The sequence below is a fragment of the Schistocerca piceifrons genome, chromosome 4 (genome assembly GCF_021461385.2).
Source record: "Schistocerca piceifrons isolate TAMUIC-IGC-003096 chromosome 4, iqSchPice1.1, whole genome shotgun sequence".
Classification (NCBI taxonomy): Eukaryota; Metazoa; Arthropoda; class Insecta; order Orthoptera; family Acrididae; genus Schistocerca; species Schistocerca piceifrons.
This window is the reverse complement of record NC_060141.1, coordinates 358,687,162-358,711,550: the sequence shown is the minus strand read 5'-3', so window position 1 is coordinate 358,711,550 and position 24,389 is coordinate 358,687,162. Positions and strand designations below refer to the sequence as shown.

The 24,389-nt window shown below is 39.8% G+C and overlaps 1 protein-coding gene across 1 annotated transcript in view; it reads left to right on the top strand.

The window, feature by feature from the left end:
* LOC124795838 (facilitated trehalose transporter Tret1-like) overlaps positions 1–24,389 on the top strand; it is an 82,672-nt gene that overhangs the window by 44,760 nt on the left and 13,523 nt on the right. The window contains exon 3 of the mRNA XM_047259920.1: positions 23,587–23,988. Within this exon, the coding sequence (XP_047115876.1) occupies positions 23,587–23,988 (402 nt within the window). The remainder of the gene's footprint in view (positions 1–23,586; positions 23,989–24,389) is intronic.

Genomic DNA, 24,389 nt, shown 5'->3' with positions numbered 1-24,389 from the left:
TTGAAGTGCGCCTGGAATTTCAGACCTGAGAAACACTTTTTTTGTCAACATTTCTTCTATGACTCAACAGATTCCTGTTAACTATTAAAAATGTTTAGGAAATCAATCCTTCTAACTTACGATGTTCAATTTACTTGTCGTATACTATCTTTACACAACATCCGAACTGTTGTTAGACTGTTACCGTATTTAAGCGTGCAGAATCGTTCGTGAGTTGTCATTGTTATCGTCTTGGTGCTCCGTCATTTTGTGATATACCTCCTCATTTTCTGGATTTTCAGCTACATTTCTACGTCTTATTATTATTTATTAGGTCTGTATATATTGCGCCAACTACGTCTGCAAATAAAAAATGGGTCTGTTAGTTCTTCTGCCGATGGCATAATCTTTGAGCGCAGCCATATATATATATATATATATATATATATATATATATATATATATATATATCTCCTTTCGCTCATGGGAAAACAAGGAAATTTAAACGGATTATATTTAACGTTGTTAATCTGACAATCCTCGGATGCAAGTAGAAAGATATTAATGACTTTGATGTTATGTCTGTATGTACTGAATTATTTTTTGCAAAACCAGTAATTTAATTTTGTCCTGAAATGCTTCCTGTAACATGAATGCTATAGAGGCCATATTCCGGTTTCTGAACGAAATGGTAACAATTCATACGCAGCTGCTTTCAATAGAATTATAAATATAATTACATTAATATTGTGTTAATATCTTAATTCCAATCAAACGACACAGATAACGAACTTTATCTGTGGGCTCCTGAAGAGTACTTTGCTTTATGGGCGCTAAATGGCTAAGTTATCAGCGCGCTACTGGACTGTAACAAAACAATCGAGATAACAGGCTCCCAAGGTAACAATGTGTGAAACTGAGATTTGGCATCCCGCAAATGAACACACCTTTACTCATATTTTTTGAAACATCACCTTCAATTCCACAAATCGTTAAAATTTCAACGAGAAAAACAAATAGCTCTCGATATTGACAGACATGAAAACAAATCAAAAGAAATAAGGAGACTGAGTTATTTCTTTCTTATGCGTATATTGGAATTTTTTAACTGTTCATTTATCATTATTTTTATCTTATCTCTAATGATTTAAAAAGAGTACAGGTACATACTTCTACATATACTTTGACCACATAATTAATTTTTAATACTTTTAGGTAATATACTATGAAGTAATTTCTCATGAGGTATGAATCCCATAGTCATTTTTTGATAAACGACGCATTTTAAAAATGTTTATAGCTGACGAAGTATTGTTGCTACTGATATTGTCGAGAAATATTAGTTATAACTTGGAGCTACATACGTTTATATTTTTAAGGCACCTAGCTTTCTAGTGGAGGTGAGAGTATAAAAGGGTTGCAAGTCGATTGACTGTGGCAGTCGCATTTTTAAAGCTATAAGGGATGCGGGAATTACTGGTGGCTGTGGTTCCAATGTGCATCAGTTTAAGTTGGTAACTCTAAGGCAGAACTCATAGCCGGTAGACGATGTTTGTTTGATCGCTAGGCCTTCGAGAGCATGTAAAAATGTTGTGAAAACAAATGAACGAAGTAAAAATAGAAGAAAAAGTCAAACACGGAACAATTTTTGAATTCAAATAATAACCTCATTGCAGATTTCATCGCATGTCATCATGCAGTTTACACTCATGAGGTTGGCACTCCATGCATACGTGACATTAAAATCATTACTTCTGAAAAACAGGGGCAAACGGTTTTACAGTTCACAGTAGCATACTATTATGAACTTCATCAACTTTTTATTCAGAGTTAACATTTCTTCTGGCTGATTAGTATAAATTGTGAGAGTTCCTTTTGGGATAGATTAGATTAGATTAGTACTTGTTCCATAGATCATGAATACGACACTTCGTAATGATGTGGAACGAGTCAGGTTAATAAAAGGTGTCTATACAAGATATTACATTAAACAAAATATTACATGACACTTAATATTTTAAATGTTTTTTGTGGGGGTTGGGGAAATTACCGACTTATTATATCCAAAAATTCATCTAATGAGTCGAAGGAGATGCCATTAAGAAATTGTTTTAATTTCCTTTTAGATGCTATATGGCTATCTGTAAAACTTTTGATGCTATTAGGTAAGTGACCAAAGACTTCCGTGGCAGCATAATTTACCCCATTCTGAGCCAAAGTTAGATTTAACCTTGAGTAGTGAAGATCATCCTTTCTCCTAGTGTTGTAGCCATGTACACTGCTATTACTTTTGAATTCGTTCGGATTGTTAATAACAAATTTCGTAAGTGAATATATATATTGTGAGGCTATAGTGAAGATCTCTAGCTCTTTAAATAATTGTCTGCAGGATGATCTTGGATGAGCTCCAGCAATTATTCTGATTACACGCTTTTGTGCAACGAACACTCTTTTACGCAATGATGAGTTACCCCAGAATATGATACCACAGGAAAGCAGAGAATGAAAATAGGCATGGTAAGCTAATTTACTCAGATGTATATCGCCAAAATATGCAATGATCCTAATAGCATAAGTAGCTGAACTCAAACGTTTCAGCAGATCCTCATTGTGTTTTTCCAGTTCAACCCCTCATCAATGCATACACCTAGAAATTTTGCATATCGTACCTTAGCTACCGATTTCTGATCGAAGTCTATATTTATCAATGGTGTCATTCCATTTACTGTGTGGAACTGTATATACTGTGTTTTGTCAAAGTTTAATGAGAGCCCATTTGCAGAGAACCACTTAATGATTTTCTGAAAAACATCGTTTACAATTTCACCAGTTAATTCTTGTTTGTTGGGTGTGATAGCTATACTTGTATCATTGGCAAAAAGTACCAGCTTTGCATCTTCGTGAATACAGAATGGTAAGTCATTAATATATATTAAGAACAGCAGAGGACCCAAGACCGAACCTTGCGGCACCCCATTCTTGATTGTTCCCCAGTTTGAGAAATCACCAGTTTTTTTGCATATTATCTGAACTGCTTATTTCAACTTTCTGCACTCTTCTAGTTAGGTATGATTTAAACCATTGGAGCACTGTCCCATTCATACCACACTACTTGAGATTATCTAGAAGTATTCCATGATTTACACAATCAAAAGCCTTTGATAGATCACAGAAAATCCCAACAGGTGACTTCCGGTTACTCAGAACATTTAATATTTCATTAGTGAAAGTGTATATATAGTATTTTCCGTTCAAGAACCCTTTTGGAAACCAAACTGACATTTTGTTAAAGCTTTATTTTTACAAAAGTGTGAAGCTACTCTACAATACAATACTTTCTCAAAAATTTTGGATAAGGCATACCGGTTTGTGCAGCTCGTTCCGGCAAAAATAAAGATAAATTGGAGTTTAAAATTTCATCAATTTGGAGAAAGTACTATCCCACCTGTTGATGAGACAAGAAATCAGCTACCACCGTCTTCAAGAAACTTCTCTGCATTTACAGAAACAAACTTAAATCTGGGTACCTACACTCATGTTCAGAACACCTTGAATGACTAGAGGCAGGTCGTTCATATTCACAGGGCATGCACATTATCATGTTATGGAGAAATGATTAACATTTGAACCATGTCGACCGCGGGTTCAAGGTCAACATCGATATCGCGGCACAACACTACCTACCGATAAAATGTGCCAACGACTCTCCTCGCTGTAAACCGAAGGTAATGGATCAGTGTGAGTTGAACAGAAGCGGCCTCACAGGCATATGCGCTAACTGTATCGTCAAATCAGTGGAGTCTGAGAGAGGGCGCATTATTGGCATGAGAGAATGTGATGCTTGCATCCGGGAAATTGTTGCTTGTGTGGGACGAAGTATTTCAGCTGTACAACGGGTGTGTGCAGAATGGTTCGTGGAAGGCCGTAGAACACGACGAGTTGGGCCAGGTCACACCACTCAGACCATTCCCCCAGAAGATAGACATCTCATACGAATGGCATTGCAGGACAGATCTGCGTCCTATTCGGCTCTGGCGCAACAGTGGAACAGTGTAACACATCGTGCGCCATTAGTAGTGAGAGTCAATCGCCGTTTAATACGGGGTGGGTTACGTGCGCGTCGTCCACTTCTCCGCCAACCTTTGACGAATATGAAGAAACATGCTAGACGACAATGATGTACGGAACGACGCCATTGGGGACAGAAAAGGCATCAGATACTATTTTAGGACGAATCCAGGTTCCGTTTGTTTGAAAATTATGGTCGCATTTTGGTTCGCCATAGACAGGGGGAGTGGTATTACAACGACTTCATTCGGACAAGACATACAGGGCCAACTCAGGACTTTATGGTATGGGATGCTTTATTTAAGGCATTTTTATGTTTTCTCCTTTCATCAATTAAATTCAATATCTCCTCTGTTACCCAAGGATTTCTACTAGCCGTCTTATTTTTACCTATTTGATCCTTTTCTACTATCACTATTTCATCTCTCAAAGCTACCCGTTCTTCTTCTATTTCTTTCCCCCATTCTTGTCAGTCGTTCCTAATGCTCTCCCTGAAGCTGTGTACAACCTCTGGTTCTTTCAGTTTATCCAGGTCCCATCTCCTCAAATTCCTACCTTTTTGCAGTTTCTTCAGTTTTAATCTACAGTTCATAACCAATAGATTGTCGTCAGAGTCCACATCTGCCCCTGGAAATGTCTTACAATTTTAAACCTCGCTCCTGAATCTCTGTCTTACCATTATATAGTCTATCTGAGACCTTCCAGTATTTCCAGGCTTCTTCCGTGTATATCACCTCGTTTATGATTCTTGAACCAAGTGTTAGCTATGATTAAGTTATGCTCTGATCAAAATTCTACCAGGTCGGTTCCTCTTTCATTCCTTAACCCAATTCCATATTCACCTACTACGTTTCTTTCTCTTCCTTTTCTTACTATTGAGTTCCAGTCACCCATGACTATCAAATTTTCGTCTTCCTTCACTATCTGAATAATTTCTCTTATCTCATCATACATTTCATCAATCTCTTCATCATTAGCCGAGCTAGTTGGAATATAAACTTGTACTACTATGGCAGGCGTGGGCTTAGAATCAATCTTGGTCACAATAATGCGTTCACTATGCTGTTTCTAGTAGCTTACCCGCATTCCTATTTTCCTATTCATTATTAAACCTACTCCTGCATTACACCTTTTGATTTTGTAGATATAACCCTGTATTCACCTGACCAGAAGTTTTGTTCCTCCTGCCACAGAACTTCACTAATTCCCACTATATCCAACTTTAATCTATCCATTTCGATTTCTAAATTTTCTAACCTACCTGCCCTAATAAGAGATCTGACATTCCACCCTCCGATCCGTAGAACACCAGTTTTATTTCTCCTGATAATAACGTCCTCCTGAGCAGTCCCCGGCTGGAGATCGGAAAGGGGGACTATTTTACCTCCGGAATATTTTACCCAAGAGGACGTCATCATCATTAAACCATACAGTAAAGCTGCATGCCCTCAGGAAAAATTACGGCTGTAGTTTTCCCCTTGCTTTCAGTCGTTCACAGTACCAGCACAGCAAGGCCGTTTTGGTTAGTGTTACAAGGCCAGACCAGTCAATAATCAATACTGTTGCCCTTGCAACTACTGAAAAGGCTGCTGCCCGTCTTCAGGAACCCCACGTTTGTCTGGTCTCTCAACAGATACTCCTCCGTTGTGGTTGCACCTACGATACGGCTATCTGTATCGCTGAGGCACACAAGTCTCCCCACCAACGGCAAGGCCCATGGTTCATGGGGGAGAACAACATACTCATGTTCGTGTTCTGTGAATATGAACGTATTATCTACAGTCGGTGTTCTGTTTTTTCTGAACGTGACTGTATTTGGGAATCTGAATCATACCCATTCCTATTTCTACTTCTTAGCTTAAAATTGCTGTCACTGTATTTGTTTCTCGAAGGTCGATACAGATTCGTGGGAACTGAAACACTACAAAACCCCTTTATTCATTGCTGTTCATTGTTCTGGCCTGAAGTCATTCTCCATGCTAAAATTGCGCGTTAATGCTCTTTGGCCGTGACTATGAGCTATTAATCTCAGCTGTAATCCCATTATCTCGAGGACGTCTTCAACTTTCTGCTGCGAATGATTTAGTGTTCGATCTTCGAGATAAGCGTCAAGGCTGAGGTCGTTGGCGTAATTTGAGTGTTTGCCTTGATATTCTGTCATTATCTTTAAGATCTTTTGCACTCAATAAACTGTGCAGATACACCTACATCTACTACACATCCTACGTCTATTCTCCGTAATCCACTTTAAGTGTGCGGCGGAGGGTACTTCAGGTACCGTTATCTTTTACCCACTTCCATATACGCTTGCAGAGCTCAAGAAAGTGACTGTTGGTAAACCTCTGTGTAAGCTCTGACGTCTTTGATAGCGACCTTGATACTCGACTGGTATCCACAAATATAGATATTTCAAGTTATAAAAATGCATTCAAGTAATCAGCAAAGTGAACCGTCACGTATGGTTAAAATCCAAATTGCGATTCTACTGCGAAATTTTTTGAAATTCCCTGGACACACACGGCAGTAAGTCCGAAATCGAAAGTGCAAACGATCGCCGCACGGGGTAGGGCAGGTGGTGGTGCTGGTGTGGATGAAAGCTCAGTTCTTCCTCCAGCGTCAGGCCGAGCCCAGAAATTGCCTCAGTACAAAATTACGATTTCTGTATACTTAATGGTAGTTACAAAAGATGATGGAAATTTTGGTCCTGATTAATTCAAGATTTTACAGCTACTTATCTACATCATCACCGCTCCAACTTATAAATTTATAAATTTTTCGTAGCATGGTACCAGTATTCCGATGCCCTCGTCATAGAGGGCAGCCACATATTCTTCCCTGGTCTGCAGCTAGTTGTCTGTGCCAAAATACTATCCTCATAAACAGGGGTTCATGTGAGCGAAGAGATGAAAATCACAGTACGAGAAGTCCAGGCAGTAGACCTATCGTGGATGATTAAACACTTACCATAAAAAATACTGCAGGTTGTCTTAGTTGCAGCTGCAGTTCGCAGAAGGGCAATACCTGATGACAACATTCCTCTTCGCTTGTTCTGAACTGTACTTCGTAGACGATTTTCACTGCCTGAACAAGGTCATCGATTGAGTCACTTTTCCTTCCTTGACCACTTGCGTCATGAACTTCAGTCCATCTTGTTTCAAAGTAACCGCATCTTTGCCTCACTGTTCTGTCACTCATGACAGTTACATTACGTGGACTGCGTGATACCAGCTACTCAGCATGATTTTCACACTTGGAGGGAGATTATATGGTTCTAGGCAAGTTAACGTGCTTACTGTGCGGTGAGAACTGAAAAGTGGGATGTGACGTTATCGACGGGTATACAAGAGACACTGTGCAACACATTTGTGCAAAGCCTCTTTGGTTTTTTATTGCGCGTTTAATTTCGCGACCCATCGGACCTTGCAAAAACAATCTCTCTCTTACAAATAATGTCTAAAATCTATTACTAGCGTACCCAGTGACACGGCATTCTTGTGGCAATTTAGCTCTCCTTTCTGAGCGTGCTTTCAGCTTTGTTCTAAATTTTAAAGGAATTTGAATTAACGGCGATTACTAAAAGAGTAACTGACTGAAAATAAAGTGATAAATTATGTGAAACATATGTTCTACATACGGTGGAGATGTTTATGATAAACCATCAGGCATAGCTATAGTCTTCGATTAATTTAATAGACTTTTGATCAAAATTAAATAAATGCATTATGTCGGCGCAATGTGATGGTGTTACCAAAAGTCTTGCCAAGATCTTTAAACTGATATCTTAATAATTCCTGTACCAACTCTAATTAAATACCTTCTTCAAAGATTTGTACGTTAACACATTCTTCACCATAATCAAACTCAGTAAATTTACACATTACTGACACATTTTTGTTTCCAAATGTTCAGCTCATCGCGCTCTTTAAAATATTTTGTCATGCTTTTCTGTAGTTTGCATAATTGTCGCGATGCAACCAGATACGCCAGTGAAAGATATCCAGGAATCTGTCAAACAAATGTTTTCAGGCCATCTATTTTATGTATAAATTACATTTTCTTTCATATACTTCCAGTGAATTTCAGCCTGACATCCGCTTCTCGTACAATTAATTTTATGTCGTCATTCCACTTTAGATCGCTCCGAAGATAACTCCAAGTTGTTTTACGGGTATTAGTGCATTTAAGAGCAGTGTTTTGGCTTCGTAACCTTCCTGTAGAGAACAACATCTCTTTCTCTTTTTTGAATAGGCGTGGTACATTATTCCGCTCAGCAAGCTGAAATGGCAAGTGGAGTAAAACAGTTACGAAATGCCACAATATGTTCACTGCGTCTTCTTTTCTTACAAAGTCTAATGCCTGTTGCATAGTCTCGAAATTCCACGTTTTTTGTAGTGATTTTCTTAAATAATTGCATGGCATCTTAACGTACACCTGTAATAAGGGAGCACAGCTTTTCATCACGTTGTTAATTCGCTATACCCAACTGGACTCCATTCCTCTAAACGTTGTCTGAATACAGAATTACATAACCTAGATAGTTCGTAAATACGTCTGCCACCATATATAGTTTTCTAATACATGCAAATGAATCTGTGACGTGCCTTACATCCGACGCAGAGAAAACTCAAAATATTTCATTGCAGAGAAGCGCGTGCAGCTATCGACACGAAAACTCGCCGACAAAATCGAGTAAGTCTCTTTGAATAATATTAAAGTTCTCCTTTACGTAGAAACAATCTCCAAGAGAATAAAAGGAAGTGGCTTCTTTACCTCCTTGGTCACTACTCTCGGCTTACCCAGTCTGTTTGAGGAACCATTACTGATTTTAATAGAGGGGATTATTGCTTTCCAATTATGTAAACGTATCAGTTTAAAACGTTCCATAACTCTACAAGAGACTGATGTCAGATACACAGAGTGTCACAGCCGACTTCAAGGGGTTGTAGAGGGTGTCTTGAGGGACAGCTCAATGACATGGCCCCTAGTCTAGAAATGTCTTCCAACGACTTTACAGTGTGTCGAAATTATATGTGCCGCCGCCTGTAGAAAGGCTAGCCCTATGACTGAAAACGTGACTTTGTAAGCTGACGGACCATAGGCGGACCGTCTCGCGATGTTGTTTGTTATTCAATGATTGCGACTGACTTACACAATCGCCAGTGGAGAAGATGCAGACAGCTGCTGCAGAGAAAGTTCTTGTCCCCTACGAATGCGATGCTCTGTTGCCTCGGTCGATGACGGTTTTGGACACGGGTTTCCATCCACAGCTCATTTTTCTCTTGGAACCCCCTAAAACATCCAATGTTTTTTGGGTAAAGAAGAGAAAAATAAACGGCTGGTGGAAACTCGTGTCCGAAACCATTAGCCACGAAGGCAACGGAACATCGCATTCATAGGCCACAAGTACTTTCTACACAGCAGCTAGCTTCGTTCCTCTCCACTGGTAATTGTGGCAATCAGTGGCGATCACTGAATAACAAACAACATTGCGAGACGTTCCACCTACGATCCACCAGCGTACCAAATTATGTTTCTTGCCGAAGGGATGGCCTAGAGGCAGGTGCCGGCGCCTACGGCTTCGACGCTCTGTAGCGTCATTGGATGACGCTGCCGGACGCGTGTGCATATGCTCGATTTATTCCTCAAGACACACTCTGCATCCCTCGAAGTTTGTCACAACATTTCTGAGACACTCTGAATAAACATCTGTCCGACTGCACATCGTGAAAACAAAAATGGTTGGTACCCTTCGTCGCTACAGTGACGAATGAAAAACTGATGCTGGAAAGAGAGTAAATTCACCTTTATAATCTCTGTAGAATCTCACAGGTATGTCACCAGATGTAGATGGGTGATCATGTGTGATTTTAACCGACTTTATATTCAGTGAAAACTTACCTGAGTATATGTCATTTCAGTGTTGGTGCGATGACTGAAGAGAGGAACCGTCTTACGATCTTCACGAATGAAACAATTTTGAAATACCGAATTCAGTTTCTAGGCCTCCTCTCTCTCATTTTCCGCTTCGGTGCTGGTATAGTCACTAAGCGGCAAGCAGACTTAGTTTCATATACTAAAGTGCAAAATCCACTGGATTTTTGGTGAGATTACTTGACAAAATTTTGTTTTCAGCTCTAGAGTAGTGTGATATTTCCACCACAGAGCTCGGATCTCTTTGCTGCTTAATTTTTTATATCATTGTAACACAGCTTGTGGTAATGCGCCTTCAGAACAATGTGTCAATTCTTATTTAAGAACGCGAGCAAGGAAGTGCTTTAGAGTCGTCCCCTTATTGGTTCCCGCATGATAGAGGCGCTTATGACCCTGTCCAGTTGCATGTGCTTGGTTCTAAGCTGGCAGTGGAGTGAGATGTTTCCTTAATTATGAAGAAGATAGCTGACTACTGCTGTTACTAAGGGCGATAGACTATCTACGTCGTCGCCAAATCGCTAGTAGTTAACCAATAGTTACTAACTAAGAACTACAACATTAAACATAAACATCTCAGACTCAGATTACCAACTAAATGACAGTTAAATAAGCACACATTATTATCGCACCACACAGACACGTCGCTTATGCGACCTTCATTGATCCGGATCTCCGGTTCAACTGGATTGTTTTTTAGTAAAACTACTGTAGAGTTTTGATTACTCCATATGTTATAGCCTCAGCTGTCTACGATGAGAATCACCTTGAAAGCTGTCACTTACCAGAGTGAGTATAGTACGTACTGCTTCTGTTTGTGGCGACTGTAAATTGACGTGAAACGGACAGAAGATGACCATGTCGATGGACTGGATTTGTTGGATACAGCAGAACTGTTGAAATATGTTGCTACTGAATTAGATGTTCAAGAATCTGCAAAGATTTCTGGTTGTACGTGTAAATAACTGGGTGGCAAATGCAAGTGATTTCTGAAGGCGAAATTATTTCCATTTGTTCGCCTGGAGTAACAGTGACGATGGCTCAGACGACCAAATTGGCGCTAGAAGTGCAGGTAGGATGCCACTTAGAGGTAACAACGCAGCTAGGCAAGGTAATGGTTTATTGGGAACGCCGAGCAGAAGCAACTTCGGTCGAACTATTGCTGAAGAAAAGCTTACGTAATCCTGCTGTACATCAGCGACACACGAATCTGGTCACAAAACAAGTTGCTGATTACATTAGTACACAAAACTCACTATTTTCTTAAATATTTGGTCAACATTTATATGAAATTGATGTGTAGCTTGTGTCTTTATGTCAAAATAAATATAAAGTGTGTGTTTACGCCATTTAGCCCACGTTAATATATCTTTTTCCGCATTTCCTGTTTTTCCAGATGACCTATGGTACCATTTAGTCCGGATAAATGAAGTTCCACTGCAGTAACTAATATTAGCCGGCTGGTGCGGCCGTGCGGTTCTATGCGCTTCAGTCTGGAACCGCGTGACAGCTACGGACGCAGGTTCGAATCCTGCCTCGGTCATGGATGTGCGTGATGTCCTTAGGTTACTTAGGCGTAAGTGGTTCTAAGTTCTAGGGGAGTGATGACCACAGATGTTAAGTCCCATAGTGCTCAGAGCCATTTGAACCAAGTAACTAATATTCCGTTTCTGCGACTGACAACAACCTCCCGAGTCGTCACGGCTGGGAAATCGGAATGGAGGACTGTTTTACCACAGGAGTGCTGTATCCAAGCGTATGCCATCGCGATTAACCTACAGAGTTGAGCTGCGCGTCTTCCAGAAATACAACAAGTATAGTTTTCGTTGCTTTTGATCATTCACAGTACCAACACAGCAAGGCGTTGGTGGCTAATAATACAGGTCACAACTATCAATCATTCCCTGGATCTGCTGAAGAGGCTGCTGAATCCATTCAGTAACCACATATTAGTAGAGAGGATATAAAATGCGAAATGACAACAGCAAGACAAACGTTTCTGGAAAAGAATTATTTGTTAACAAGGAATGTCCAGTTAAGAGTTAGAAAGTCATTTTGGAAGGTGGAGAGTAGCACTGAACGAAAGGGAATTGTGGACAACTGATAGTTCAGACAAGAAAACAAACGTTTCATTTGTGATGCTACGGAAGGATGATGAAGATTAAACGGGTAGACTTAGTTGGAAAGAAAAGAAATCTATGCCACAGCTTGACAGATACATGAGAGTGATTAATAGGTTACACCTTGAGCCATCAAAGTGCTGTTAATTCATCAATGGAAGGAAATGTGAAGTTGATTAGAATGTAGAGGGAGACCATGGCGTGACAACGGTAAACACGTTAGAACGGATGTTAAGTTACAGTAATTATGCAGAAATGAAAAAGCTTGAGCAGAATAAACTAGCGTGGAGAGCAGCAGAGAACCAGTCTTCGAATCTAAGAGCATAACAATAACACAAATAAAAACCTTTAAGTCTGTTCTGCGAAACGAAATTGTACAGACATTCAGAATTTGGAAATCACAAGCTTCAGTCGTTTTTTAGACTTAGCTTTCCTCATACGTTCGCTTCGGATGACGCTTCGTGTGATATTAACCTATAATATAATCAGCAACCCTAAGTATGTAAACTCGTAGAACTTTACAGTGTTTAGCAACGCTATATTTTTATGTGCAGAAGGTTGTGGCTACTGTTCGAACTTTCCACCGGCACATACACAAAATATGGTGACCTATAAATTTAATTAAACCGTTCTAATACATTCGTACATTATTTCGTCTCCTTTACTGGTTAAAACCAAATATTTGTTTGTTTTGGCGCTTAGCTAGGTTGCCGAAAGCTGCCGAACAAATACCGACCTCTAAGTGGCGACTAACTGTTTGCTGTAGAGACTGAGTAGGAAGAGCTGTAAGTTTCGTTCTTCGCTGCAACTCCCCACTGCAGTATTAGTTCACCCGACCTAGTTCGTATAGTGTGTTCAATGGAAAAGAGCTGTCATTCCAGTTGCATATTTTAACTAGATGCAATATTACAGTAGACTGCCCTGTTGTCAAGATTTAGTTTAAATGGCTACTTTTGTAACTTACTTTTGTAACTTTCGTATTATTACTGTTTATTGGTCTCCGAGAATTGCAAAATTACATACAGCTATATATATATATATATATATATATATATATATATATATATATATATATATATATATATATATATGTGTGTGTGTGTGTGTGTGTGTGTGTGTGTGTGGCCGAGCGGTTCTAGGCGCTTCAGTCCGGAACCACACTGCTGCTACGGTCGCAGGTTCGAATCCTGCCTCGGACATGGATGTGTGTGATGTCCTAAGATTGGGGGACTGATGACCTCAGATGTTAAGTCCCATAGTGCTTAGAGCCATTTGAACGATTTTGTGTGTGCGTGTGTGTGTAATTAGTTGCTACGTACATCGAGGCAGTGTTCATTCACAACAATGTCAAGCATAACAGTGCATGGCATTTTTTTTTTCAAAGAACTTTTCAAGAATGCTGTGCTCTCCTATTAAGAATCAATAAGAGATCAGACCCAGAAACTAGCCGACGAGTTTTGCTATTTGGGCTGCAAAATGAAAGACAACAACAGAAGTAAGGGCAATAAGAGATATACGCCAACAACAGTAAGAAAAGCGTTTCTTCAGAAGAATGATATGTTAACATGGAATATAAATTTGTCAAGAAGTCTCTACTTGAAAGTATTTGTCTACATTATAGCGCTCTATAGACGTGAGACATGGACAGTTAACAATACAGACAAAAAAGAATTGCAGCTTTTGAAATGTGGTATGGAGAATATTTATCTTGTAACTAATGATTATTTATTGCTTTGAATTGGAGACTAAGGGAGGGAACAGGTTAACAGGATTCATACTGAGGCCTCAAAGAATATTTCATTTGTTAATGTTAGGTATGGGAGGTAAAAATTGTTGACGGAAACCAAGACTTAAATACGAGGGTAATCCCAAAAGTAAGGTCTCCTATTTTTTTATAAGTAGACAGACCTGTTTATTTCTACAATAGTTTACATCAGTTTACAGCTTGAACATTTAGCTATTTTTTGATATAATCACCATTTCTGTCGATGCATTTTTGTAGAAGCTGTGGCAGTTTTTGTATGCCCATGTTACTTTTGGAATTACCCTCGTATAATAAGTGGATTCAACTGAATGTAGGTCGGGTAGTTATACAGAGCAGTAAAGATTTTTACGGTAAGGTTAGCAGCTCTAAATTTGCAATTCATTTGTGCTATAATAATAATCCGCAAATCGTAAGGTTACACAAGCATTGGGAGTGCTCAGTCTACCTCAGAAAATACGGGGAACCAAACTAATTACGTAGCAGTCAAATTCTACAATTCCTTCTTTTCTATGGAACGGAATTCTTGATTATTTCTTCTTATGCTGGTTATTGCGATCTGATGTGTGTACATAATTTTACTTACAAGCATTCATCCATTCCTCTCTCTTTCTCAAAATTTTGGACTATGTACTATTAATACTCAAAATCTACGTCTACGTCTACATAAATACTCCACAGGCTAATGTACATTGTAAAAAAATTAGAAATTTTATGTACTGTTCCATTGGCGAATTGAGCGAAGGAAAACTGACTGCTTGTATGCATCTGTACACACTATAATCTTTCTAATTCTCACTATCCCTACGTGAGACATTCTATTGTGACAAAATAATGGTCCACTGTCTGCCTAGTATACAGTTTTTCTTAGATTACCCAGCATTCTTTCGTGAAACGAACGTCCCGTTTATTCCTAGAGTTCTCACTTAATTTCCCCTTAGCCCCTCTGCTACTAGTACAATTTCAAATGGACTACGACAACCCGTTAATATCCTTCGAACGCGTATATGAGTTCGTTATGTATCTGTTGTAATGCCTACTTGAAAAGGATTAGAACGCTGCAACAATAATTAAAAATTCTTCGCACAAACAGTATCTTTGCCAGGCGCAGTGCACTTTCTTAGATGCCTTCCAACAAACGTAAGCTTTCACTTTCCATGATACTTACACTGAGTGACAGTGATATTTAACAAATCTTTTTAGTATTCCTGCTGAGTTCTTACGTGGTAGATATTCACCACTGAACTTATCCGATAATGTTGTATTTTTTTTCTCGATATTGTAAGGTGTAGAACGCCTTTTGCTAAAGTATCGGATGCCAGATAGACGGACTGTACCTGTTCACCTGCAACCGCTCTCTGCAAGATATCGTGTATGAATAAAGTAAGCAAACCAGTATTTAATGAGTGCTGATCCTTTGAGAGAGACTTTTTTGCTCCAGCAACGTCATTATGGTTCAGTCGGATAGCTACGTAGTTCCACTTCAGAGACCAGTTGGAAAACCTCAAAGTTCGCTATTAAACCTTTGAAGGTAATGATTTCGGTATAATGCATTAAAGCTTCAGCGCTAAAATTAATCTTGACTGGCCACACTTTATTCAAGTGTTTACTCGTGGCTCACTGTGTCAAAACACTTCAGCGTTAGGGCGTACATTCTTCGCTCCAAGACAGAAAAATTGTTTACATTGTAGATTTCCCTCACATTGCTCCATATTGGCAGCGAAAGCGATAATGATACTTCATACGAGAGGCTTTCATATTTGATCGCCAGAGAGCGCTCCAGGACCCAGTCATGATAGGTATCGGGTTCAGGCTTGTTACGGTCTATCGAAAATCCAACATTCAAAATGAAATAAACTTCCAGCTTCTGATAGTTACATGAGCATGACTACCGAGGAAAAGAAGAGGTATGGAAATTTCTTACTATTGGATACCAGCTTATGTATGCCAGGTTTACAATGACACAGCGGTCCAGTTGTCGAAGGGTGGCAGTGTGTCTGGCATAATAATGAACATCATTCTACCGCTGTCTGCTTTCAGGGCATGATTACAGAAAAGTGGCTCTCTAAAAATGGATAAAAGTCAATATTACCCTGCAATTCAACCTCCAATCAGAAACTGTTCCTGGTTTCAGGTGAGCAGGTAAGAATACGCACCAACCTCGGATCCATCCATTCCTCTTACGCCGAATGTATGTCAATGGCTATCCATTCTGCAAATTTTAGGAGCAAAAAGAACGCGTTACAAACCATTTCTATTATGCTGCAGTTTTTTTCGAAGCATAGCGAATCTTATAAAGACGGAGACACTCCTCCTGAAAAGTGCGCCAGTTATAAGTTACTGCCGTCTAGAATACTCGACGGTAATCATTTACGGTCGGAGTAAATATACGATCTCACAATAAATTTGGCTTATTTTTCACTTCTCGTTGTGGGTCGCACGCCTCTACGACTGCTCCCTTCAAGTGATGCCCATTTACGAGTAAAGCAACACATGCGAAATAAATGACATGAATTTATTTGTATTTATATACTAAAGTAAATGAACAAGAATGCAAATAAATAGTGTCTGTAACGGACAACAAACTTCGATTGTGAAAAACTGAATTTCTGATTATTGTTGTCCGCCTGCTTAGCTTGGTGGTAACGTGCTCGCCTGCCATGCAAGTGGGCCCGGGTTTGATTCCCGACCGGGTCGGAGATTTTCTCCGCCCGTGGACTGGGTGTTGTGTTGTTCTCATCATCATTTCATCTTCCTCACTGGCCCACAAGTCGCCCAATATGGCGTCGAATGAAATAAGACTTGCACTTGGCGGCCGAACTTACCCGAATGGGGCCTCCTGGCCATCGATGCCATACGCTCATTTCATTTTTTTTATTATTGTTCAGTTCACTCAGTATATGGAATCCAGTTCTCCAAAAGTTTATCACGTCCATCCGCTTGTGTTGAACGTTTATCGTAAATCTTCATACCCAGATACAGTGCGGGTACCAGTTACCGTTCTGCTTTAGTGCGCTGAAATGCCCAAGTTCAGGTTCAGACGAACACTAGCACTTCAAGAAATTATAACCACCTCGCCCAAGAAAAAGTGGACTTGAACGAAAGGTTATGCATCTAAGTTTTACTCTTTCACACAGTTATCAAAGTTCAGCAAAAAGTTAAATATCCGTAACATTTACAATAACTGCAGTCCCGTAGAAGTTCAAGCTTACAAAAAAATTTAAGAACATACAGCTTTCGATACTTTAAAAGTATCGCCGCAAAACAGTGTCTGAAGCTGCTATCAAAACTGAGAAACTGAATAGAAGGAAGTCAAGTAGGGAAGCCATACAGTTTTCGGTCAACTATTGACATGAGGCACTGTCGATCATATTTCTTCCTGTCCTGTCCCACTGTCGATTTTAGCTTTCTGCAATACGAAATGACCGAGCAAACAGCCTACACTTTGGTGTTACAAATTCTGTATATATGGGTAAGTACTGTTATTATAGCCCTCTTAAGAGGTTACAAATCATTGCACTTCTATTAGTTCCCATTGAAATAACAAAAGGATGGATCTTAAGAATGCATTCGAAACGCTCAAGACAACACAAGCGGCCAGGCTGCTCTTGCACCTGGTAGTGTGAATGTGGAAACGGAGCGCAGTCAAGGGGTTTCCAGCCTGCAGGCACCTAGATCTCTGGTCACAGTTTGCCTCTGTAGATATACCTTTTTAAAGTGCTCATCGAAGAGTATTACCGAACTGGGGGCCTTTGATGGATCCTTTGCTGTTTTATTCATTCATGTGTCAAGAATGTGAAAAAGAACGAGCTCCCTTTGCTGCTTCGGATCGTGTGCAAATTTCGTCGAATGGTTTTGAATGGTCCCCACTGGTCACACCCTGTACACCAGAGCAAACACTGCAGTCGCACTGCGATCACGTGCACGTGCAGTGGGATAGGTGGCCCACGATGTCCTTTCTAATTCCTGATTATATCCTGATTCTTAAACAGGAACCAAAGCAAGCAGGTACTGAAACATGTCTCGTACAAAAATGTAACATTTATAATAGAATATTATGAGTGATGCAATGAAATTCCTCTGATAACTCACAGAAAATCCGAGCTGGTGATATTTTACCATTTAAAAATTTTATTATGTGCTAAATGAGGGTATAACATGATCTATCTTTATGGCTGTTCTGCAAGAATCGTCCGGATGTATCATATTGATATTCATGCTGTGTAAACCGCGAAAATGTGAAAATGACGTCCGGAATTAGTTACTGAAGTAACTGTGATTGATCGTTTATTTTAAGATAGCTAGTAAACGGTTTGAAACTGTCGTTAAGTTACAGGACCTGCATTCGGAAGGGGCAGTGCTCAAATTTTTGTCTGGTCGTCCGGACTGAAGTTTTCCGTTTTCATACTAAATCTCTTATCTTAATTTTCGCTGTCTTTCCATTCAAAAGATCACGGCCGTTTCTCATCTCCACCTTTGTCCAGTCCTGACTCGTATAAACCTTTGTAATGAGAAAGTCGTCAACGGGGTGCCCAAGTATAATCTCCGCCTTTCCCTCCGTTATTTTAAGACGGTTGTCACTAGTCGCGGCAGGACGACTTCTACATTGTCAGAGCAACGGTTTGTATTAAATACAATCTCTGGTATTAACGAGCTTTTCTCTGACTAATTTATTCCGTAATTAGGCTTTGAGAGTGCAGTATAATCATGCTGTTTCGGCCCTTTGTTATTTTGCAACATTCGCTTTAATGAATAATTTAATACTAAGTCTAAATACAGAAAATATAAATAAGCAATTACCTAAAATACGAAAGATACATTCGATTATTAATATGTAAATGCAACTCAAAGCTTAATTAAGCAATTTCACATTTTTAAGGCACTTGCATTTAATATGTATTTTTAATCAGTCGTTACAGATATTTTTGTTTTCCATATATCTTTTGTATTAACTTCTTTTTCGGTACTAATTACTTTTATTTCGATCTTAATTGAACTTTTTAGTTTCCACCAGCTCTTAAAAACATTACAGAAGACGTTCTCAAATGAGAAAGAATTTGTAAGTAGACATCTGTACTTCTGCTTTTACTGAAGCTGCCCACTTTTTATACTGTTTGCAAGAAATGTGCTTGTGTTTTCTTTATTGTGTAATGTTACACCACATTGGCCAGAAGTAAATCCTGCAGACCATAGGATTTTGTATCATATTCTGTTTGCATACTAAAAGCAGTCATTAAGACCCAACGTTTGTACCTGATATGTTCCTTTCCATTGGCCAACACTAATAACTATTAAGAAGGTATAATGCTTACCTACGTATAAAGCTTATGACTTTTTTCAGCGAGGATGGAGCAAATATAAAACAAAGTATAAACACAGACACAGTTGAATTCATCCCTGCCATGAACAATGTACCCAGCCATACAGCAGGTGCAACCACAAAGGGAGGGTATCTGTGGAGAAGCCAGAGTAACTTGTGCTTCCTCAAGAGCGGCAGCAGCCTTTCCAGTAGTTGCAGGGGCAACAGGGTGGATGATTGACTGACAGGGCTTTCAAACATTAACCAACATACACTTGCTGTTCTGGTACTGTAAGGAGCTGAAGAAAAGTGGAATATACAGCCGTTACGCTTGCTGATGGCCTGCATCTCTACTATATACCTAAATGATGATGGCATATACCAGACATCAGTGAAGTGCGTTTTCGGTAGAACAGGGCCTTCGGTCAGGTTAGTACAGAGCCATAATTACAAAGTCAAAATGGCATTATTGCAGAGTAGATTTAATAGTGAATAACAAAATAGGGACGCGCTTAAGTTACAATGAATGTAATAGAGAATGTATTATAGTAGCCAAGACAATACGAAGGCAACATCTACTTCAGCAGTACAAATCTATATGTAAACTAACTAGGCAGATGATAAAGAAATTGAAAGGATGTATGATGAGAAAAGAGAAATTATTCAGACTTAAAGTCGATAGAAGAAAAAGGAAAAGGAGAACAAAGAGTGTGAGATTCTGGGAAAGAAATGAAATGGGAAGTAGTCTCGTAGAGCGTTGCAGAGTGCACAATTTAATCATCGCTAACAGTTTAAGAGTCATTGAAGAAATCTGTAGTGATGGAAAACACTTAGGGACACTGGAAGTAACAGATATATTACATAAAGGTAACGTACATAGTTCAAAGTCAGATTTTAAACTACAAACCGTTTACAGCGGCAGATATACACTGAAGTCAACATTTTGATCTTTAACTGTAGATTAAAACTGAAGAAACTGTAGAAAGGTACTAAATTACGGAGATGAGACATGGATGTATTGGAATAACCAGATGTTCTTGAGAATTTCTTAAGTAGTGTTAAGCAGCGATTGACTGGAAGAGTGGGGAGGAGTATAACAATAGACGAATACATAGCTTTGAGAGATGAAATAGAGAGGTAGCAGAGAATCAAGTAGGCTAAAAGACGAGTCCAGACAAATCTTCGGATTTCCATTTAAACGAGGAATGGAGAAAATATAAAAATTTAGTAAAGGAAAATCAGATTGACATACAGTTCAAAATATACAAAATAAATCTCTCTTATACGGTAGAAATTAGAAAATAAATGAAAGACTATGAAAGCGTGCATTGTCATGGGGAAGAAAAATGCCACCTATAAGAAAATTAAGGAGTCCCTTGGAGAAGAGAGAAGCAGCTTAATGAATCAAGAGCTCAGGTGGTAGACCAGTACTAAGCAAAGACGTGAAAACTGAAAGGTAGAAGGAATGAAGATGGAAGGTTAGTGTTTAAGGTCCCGTCGACATATAAGCCACTGGTACGAAACATAATATCGGATCAAGAAAGGATGGGGAAGGAAATCAGCCGTGCCCTTGCAAAGGAACCATCTCGACGTTTGCCTTAAACAATTTAGGCAAATCACGGAAAACTTGAATCAGGATGACCGAACGAGGAGTCGTCTCCAGAATGCAACTCTGCTATGCTAGTTACAGTGTTCCCATGAAAGTGAAATCAAACGATAAAAAAAAGAGATTAACTGGGACTGAAAAACGGCTAAACAGAAGTAGCTAGAGGACAAATTTAAGTCTATAGAAATATGTATGACAGAGGGAAAGATAGATATCGACTATAGGAAAATTAGAATTTTGCAGAAAAGGTAATCAGCTGCATGAATATCAAAATCTCGGATGGAGGACTCGTACTAGGCAAAGAAGGGAAAGCTGGAAGGTAGAAGGAATACATAGGTGGGTTATACAAGGGAAATGAACTTGAAGTAGATGTTATAAAAAGATGAGAAAGTAGATGAAGATGAGACAGAAAATATAACATTGTGAGAAAACTTAGACAAAGCGCTGAAAGACGTTAGTCAAAAAGGCTCTTAGTGCAGATCACATTCCCTCAGGATTATTAAAATTCTTGCAGGAACCGGCCTTGACAAAATTATTTCATCTGCTGTATAAGATTTATGAGTCTGAAGAAATAGCTCTAATTCCAAAGAAGGCGATGGCTGACTTGTGTGATTATTAACGAACCAACAGTTTAATGGTGTTGGTAGCGACATACGAACACGAATTATTTGTACAAAATCAGACTGCAGTTATAATAGCCGAAAAACTCGAAAGGGAGGCATTAGCTGAGAGGGAAGTGAGTTAAACTTGTAGCCTATTCCCACTGTTATTAAATACGTATGTCGAGCTAGCAGTAAGGGAAATGAAACAGAAATTTGGAAAGAGGATTTGTGTTCACGAAGAAGACGTAAAGACTTTGAGGTTTTCCGACTACATTTTAATTCTGTCGGACACGTCAAAGGATCTTGAAGAGTAGCTGAACAGAACGTATAGTGTTTTGAAAGGAATTTGTAGCATGAACAACAGCAAACGTTAAATAACGGTTGTAAAGACTTGGGGCCATATTAATCTCCACAAAGAAATTTTTCACAGGAAAGTATGTGTGGCAGATAGGAGTGGCCACAATTCCAATAAACACTTTTGTTGTTGTGGGAGAATTTTCCTGTACCTTTTACTTTTGAATTCTGTATCTTTCGATTCAAAAATTTACTGGACTTGTAATACGATTTATCTTGAACTGGAATCTTTCCAGTGTAATATTTAGGAACTATACTATCGTTCAATGTTATTCAGTGACTGATACCGAAAGAAGGAAAATAAAACGTAACGGGAATATCTCATGATTTAGTACACCAACATACTTTCCTGTATTGATTGAGTTTTACAATTGCAATTTCGGTAGTCCTATATATTTATTTTGTTGATATCTGTGTAACGAGAACCACCCTATGTTTATGCTTCTTCCCCTCTTTTGCTTCAAAATATACACTGAAGGAGTTGTGCTACATAAACGAAAGTCAGTAGGCGTGCTTCTACGTCTGAAAGTTGATGTCTATCCTAATTTCACGCGAGTCGCAAAAGAGTTGCGCTAGTAGCGCCACTACTAGCATGCAGAATAGGTTTGCTTTAAATACACGCTGCAACAGTCATGAGCGTTAGTTACCTTTGAGTTTGGACATGGCGAGTTAATGTCAGTCACGAATGCCTTTAAGGCCACAAAGACGCCATTATCAACACCTCACTGAATTTGAACCAAGTCGTGTGATAGGGCTATCACAACCTTGATGTTCTTTCTGCGATACTGCCGTTGTTGGGCGTATGGCCATGGCGTATCGTACAGCATCTGCAGTAACAACTTGGCAGCAGTTGGCAGCACATGACACAACGAACTGTTAAAAATTGGTTACATGACGCACAGCTTCGAGTCAGACAACCTGTAGCCTGCAGTCTACTGACCCCAAATTACCTCCATTTGCGACATCAGTGGTATCAAGCTAGAGCTCATTCAAGGGCAGGGTGGAGGTCTGTTGGGTTTTCTGATGAAAGCAGTTTCTACCTCAGTGCCAGTGATGGCCGTTTGTTGGTTAGAAGGAGGCCACTTGAGGGCCTGCGACACAATGGACCTACACATGGAGTATGGTCTGGGGAGCAACTTCGTTTGTCAGCAGGAGCACTAACGTGGTAATCACATGCACATTCACTCAGAATCTGTATGTAACTCTGGTGACTCGACATGTTGCGCTACCATTCTTGAACAGCATTGCAGGGGTGTTTTCCAACAGGATAACGCTCACTCTTATACCGCTGTTGTAACCCAACATGCTTTACAGACAGTCGACAAGTTGCCTTGGCCAGCTCGATCAGATCCCTCTCCGGTGGAACACTTGTAGGACACCATCGGACGACGACTCCAGTGTCATTCTCAAACAGCATTGACCGTTTACGTGCTTGTGTTCGTAGTTCTGGCAGTTACACCGATTATTAATCTACTAACATTTCACATTTTCAATGAGTTATCTGGCGCTTACATTACCCTTGATCTTGCAAAGTTAATCACTTAAGTATGTTACCTAGACAAATGTATGCCCAACATGTCATTGCTCTGCAGCAATAATTATTTGGTGTTGCGATTTCTTTCTCATCAGTGTAAGTTAAACTCAATTAAATATGTGATGGACTAAGCTGTCAGACAGCAAGGGGAGAGGGGAATGGTAACTTTCACACCAGGAAATTTGGAGGACATCTGTCTAGTGCATGAACCCACATGCGGACTTGACATGTACTGTATTTGATTGACCTGTCTGCGCATTTCGTTTAGTCTTAATGATTTGTGAAACAGCGTGAACTAAGCATATGCTCGACTGACATTGTATTATCCCAACAGGTGTCCCCCGTGTACCTGACCGACATCGCGGAGGACAGGATGCGCGGCCTGCTGGTCACCATGGGCTCTCTGATGAGCAGCGTCGGCAGTCTCCTGACAAACGCTGTCGCTCCCTACGTGTCGTTCTTCACCCTGTGCGAGGTCCTGATGATCTTCCCTGTCGTCTTCGTAGCCGCCTTCTGGTGGATGCCCGAGAGTCCGTACTTCTTGGTAGCCAAAGGGCGCACTCAGGAGGCTGAGAGAGCGTTGATGAGGCTGAGGGGCAAGGACTCGGAGAAGGACGTGAGCGGCGAGGTGGAGTCCATCCAGAAGGTGATCCAGGAGGAGTCGAAGGACCGCAGAAGCGCCGCCGACGGCCTGCGGGAACTCAGAAGAAGCGCTGTTGCTCGCAAAGCTTTTGCGGTGAGTAATACAAAGTGAGTAGTACTGTGGTTCCCAACATGGGGGTCATTACCCTGTAAGGGGTAAAATGAAGTTTTCTGAGGGGTAAAAACCAAACGATTCGATTCTGTTTCAGACACGAAACTAAATTGTTTTCAAAAGATCATTACCATTATCACAATTTTGTAAGACTCTGGTACTGATTATGTAAGCTATCAATAACGATTTTTTCTCAATTAGTAGCATTAACGCGTTGGAGGTTAAAGGTTCCTCACATAATCGAACCACTACACATATATGTTGTACTTTCTTCCGCACGTCATTGGTGATAAAAGTGAGAGAGATACGTAAACAAATTCTAACTATCTCAAGAAAATGTCTTCCCCAACTTGTAGATAGTACCTGTAGTAGTCCAGAAATTG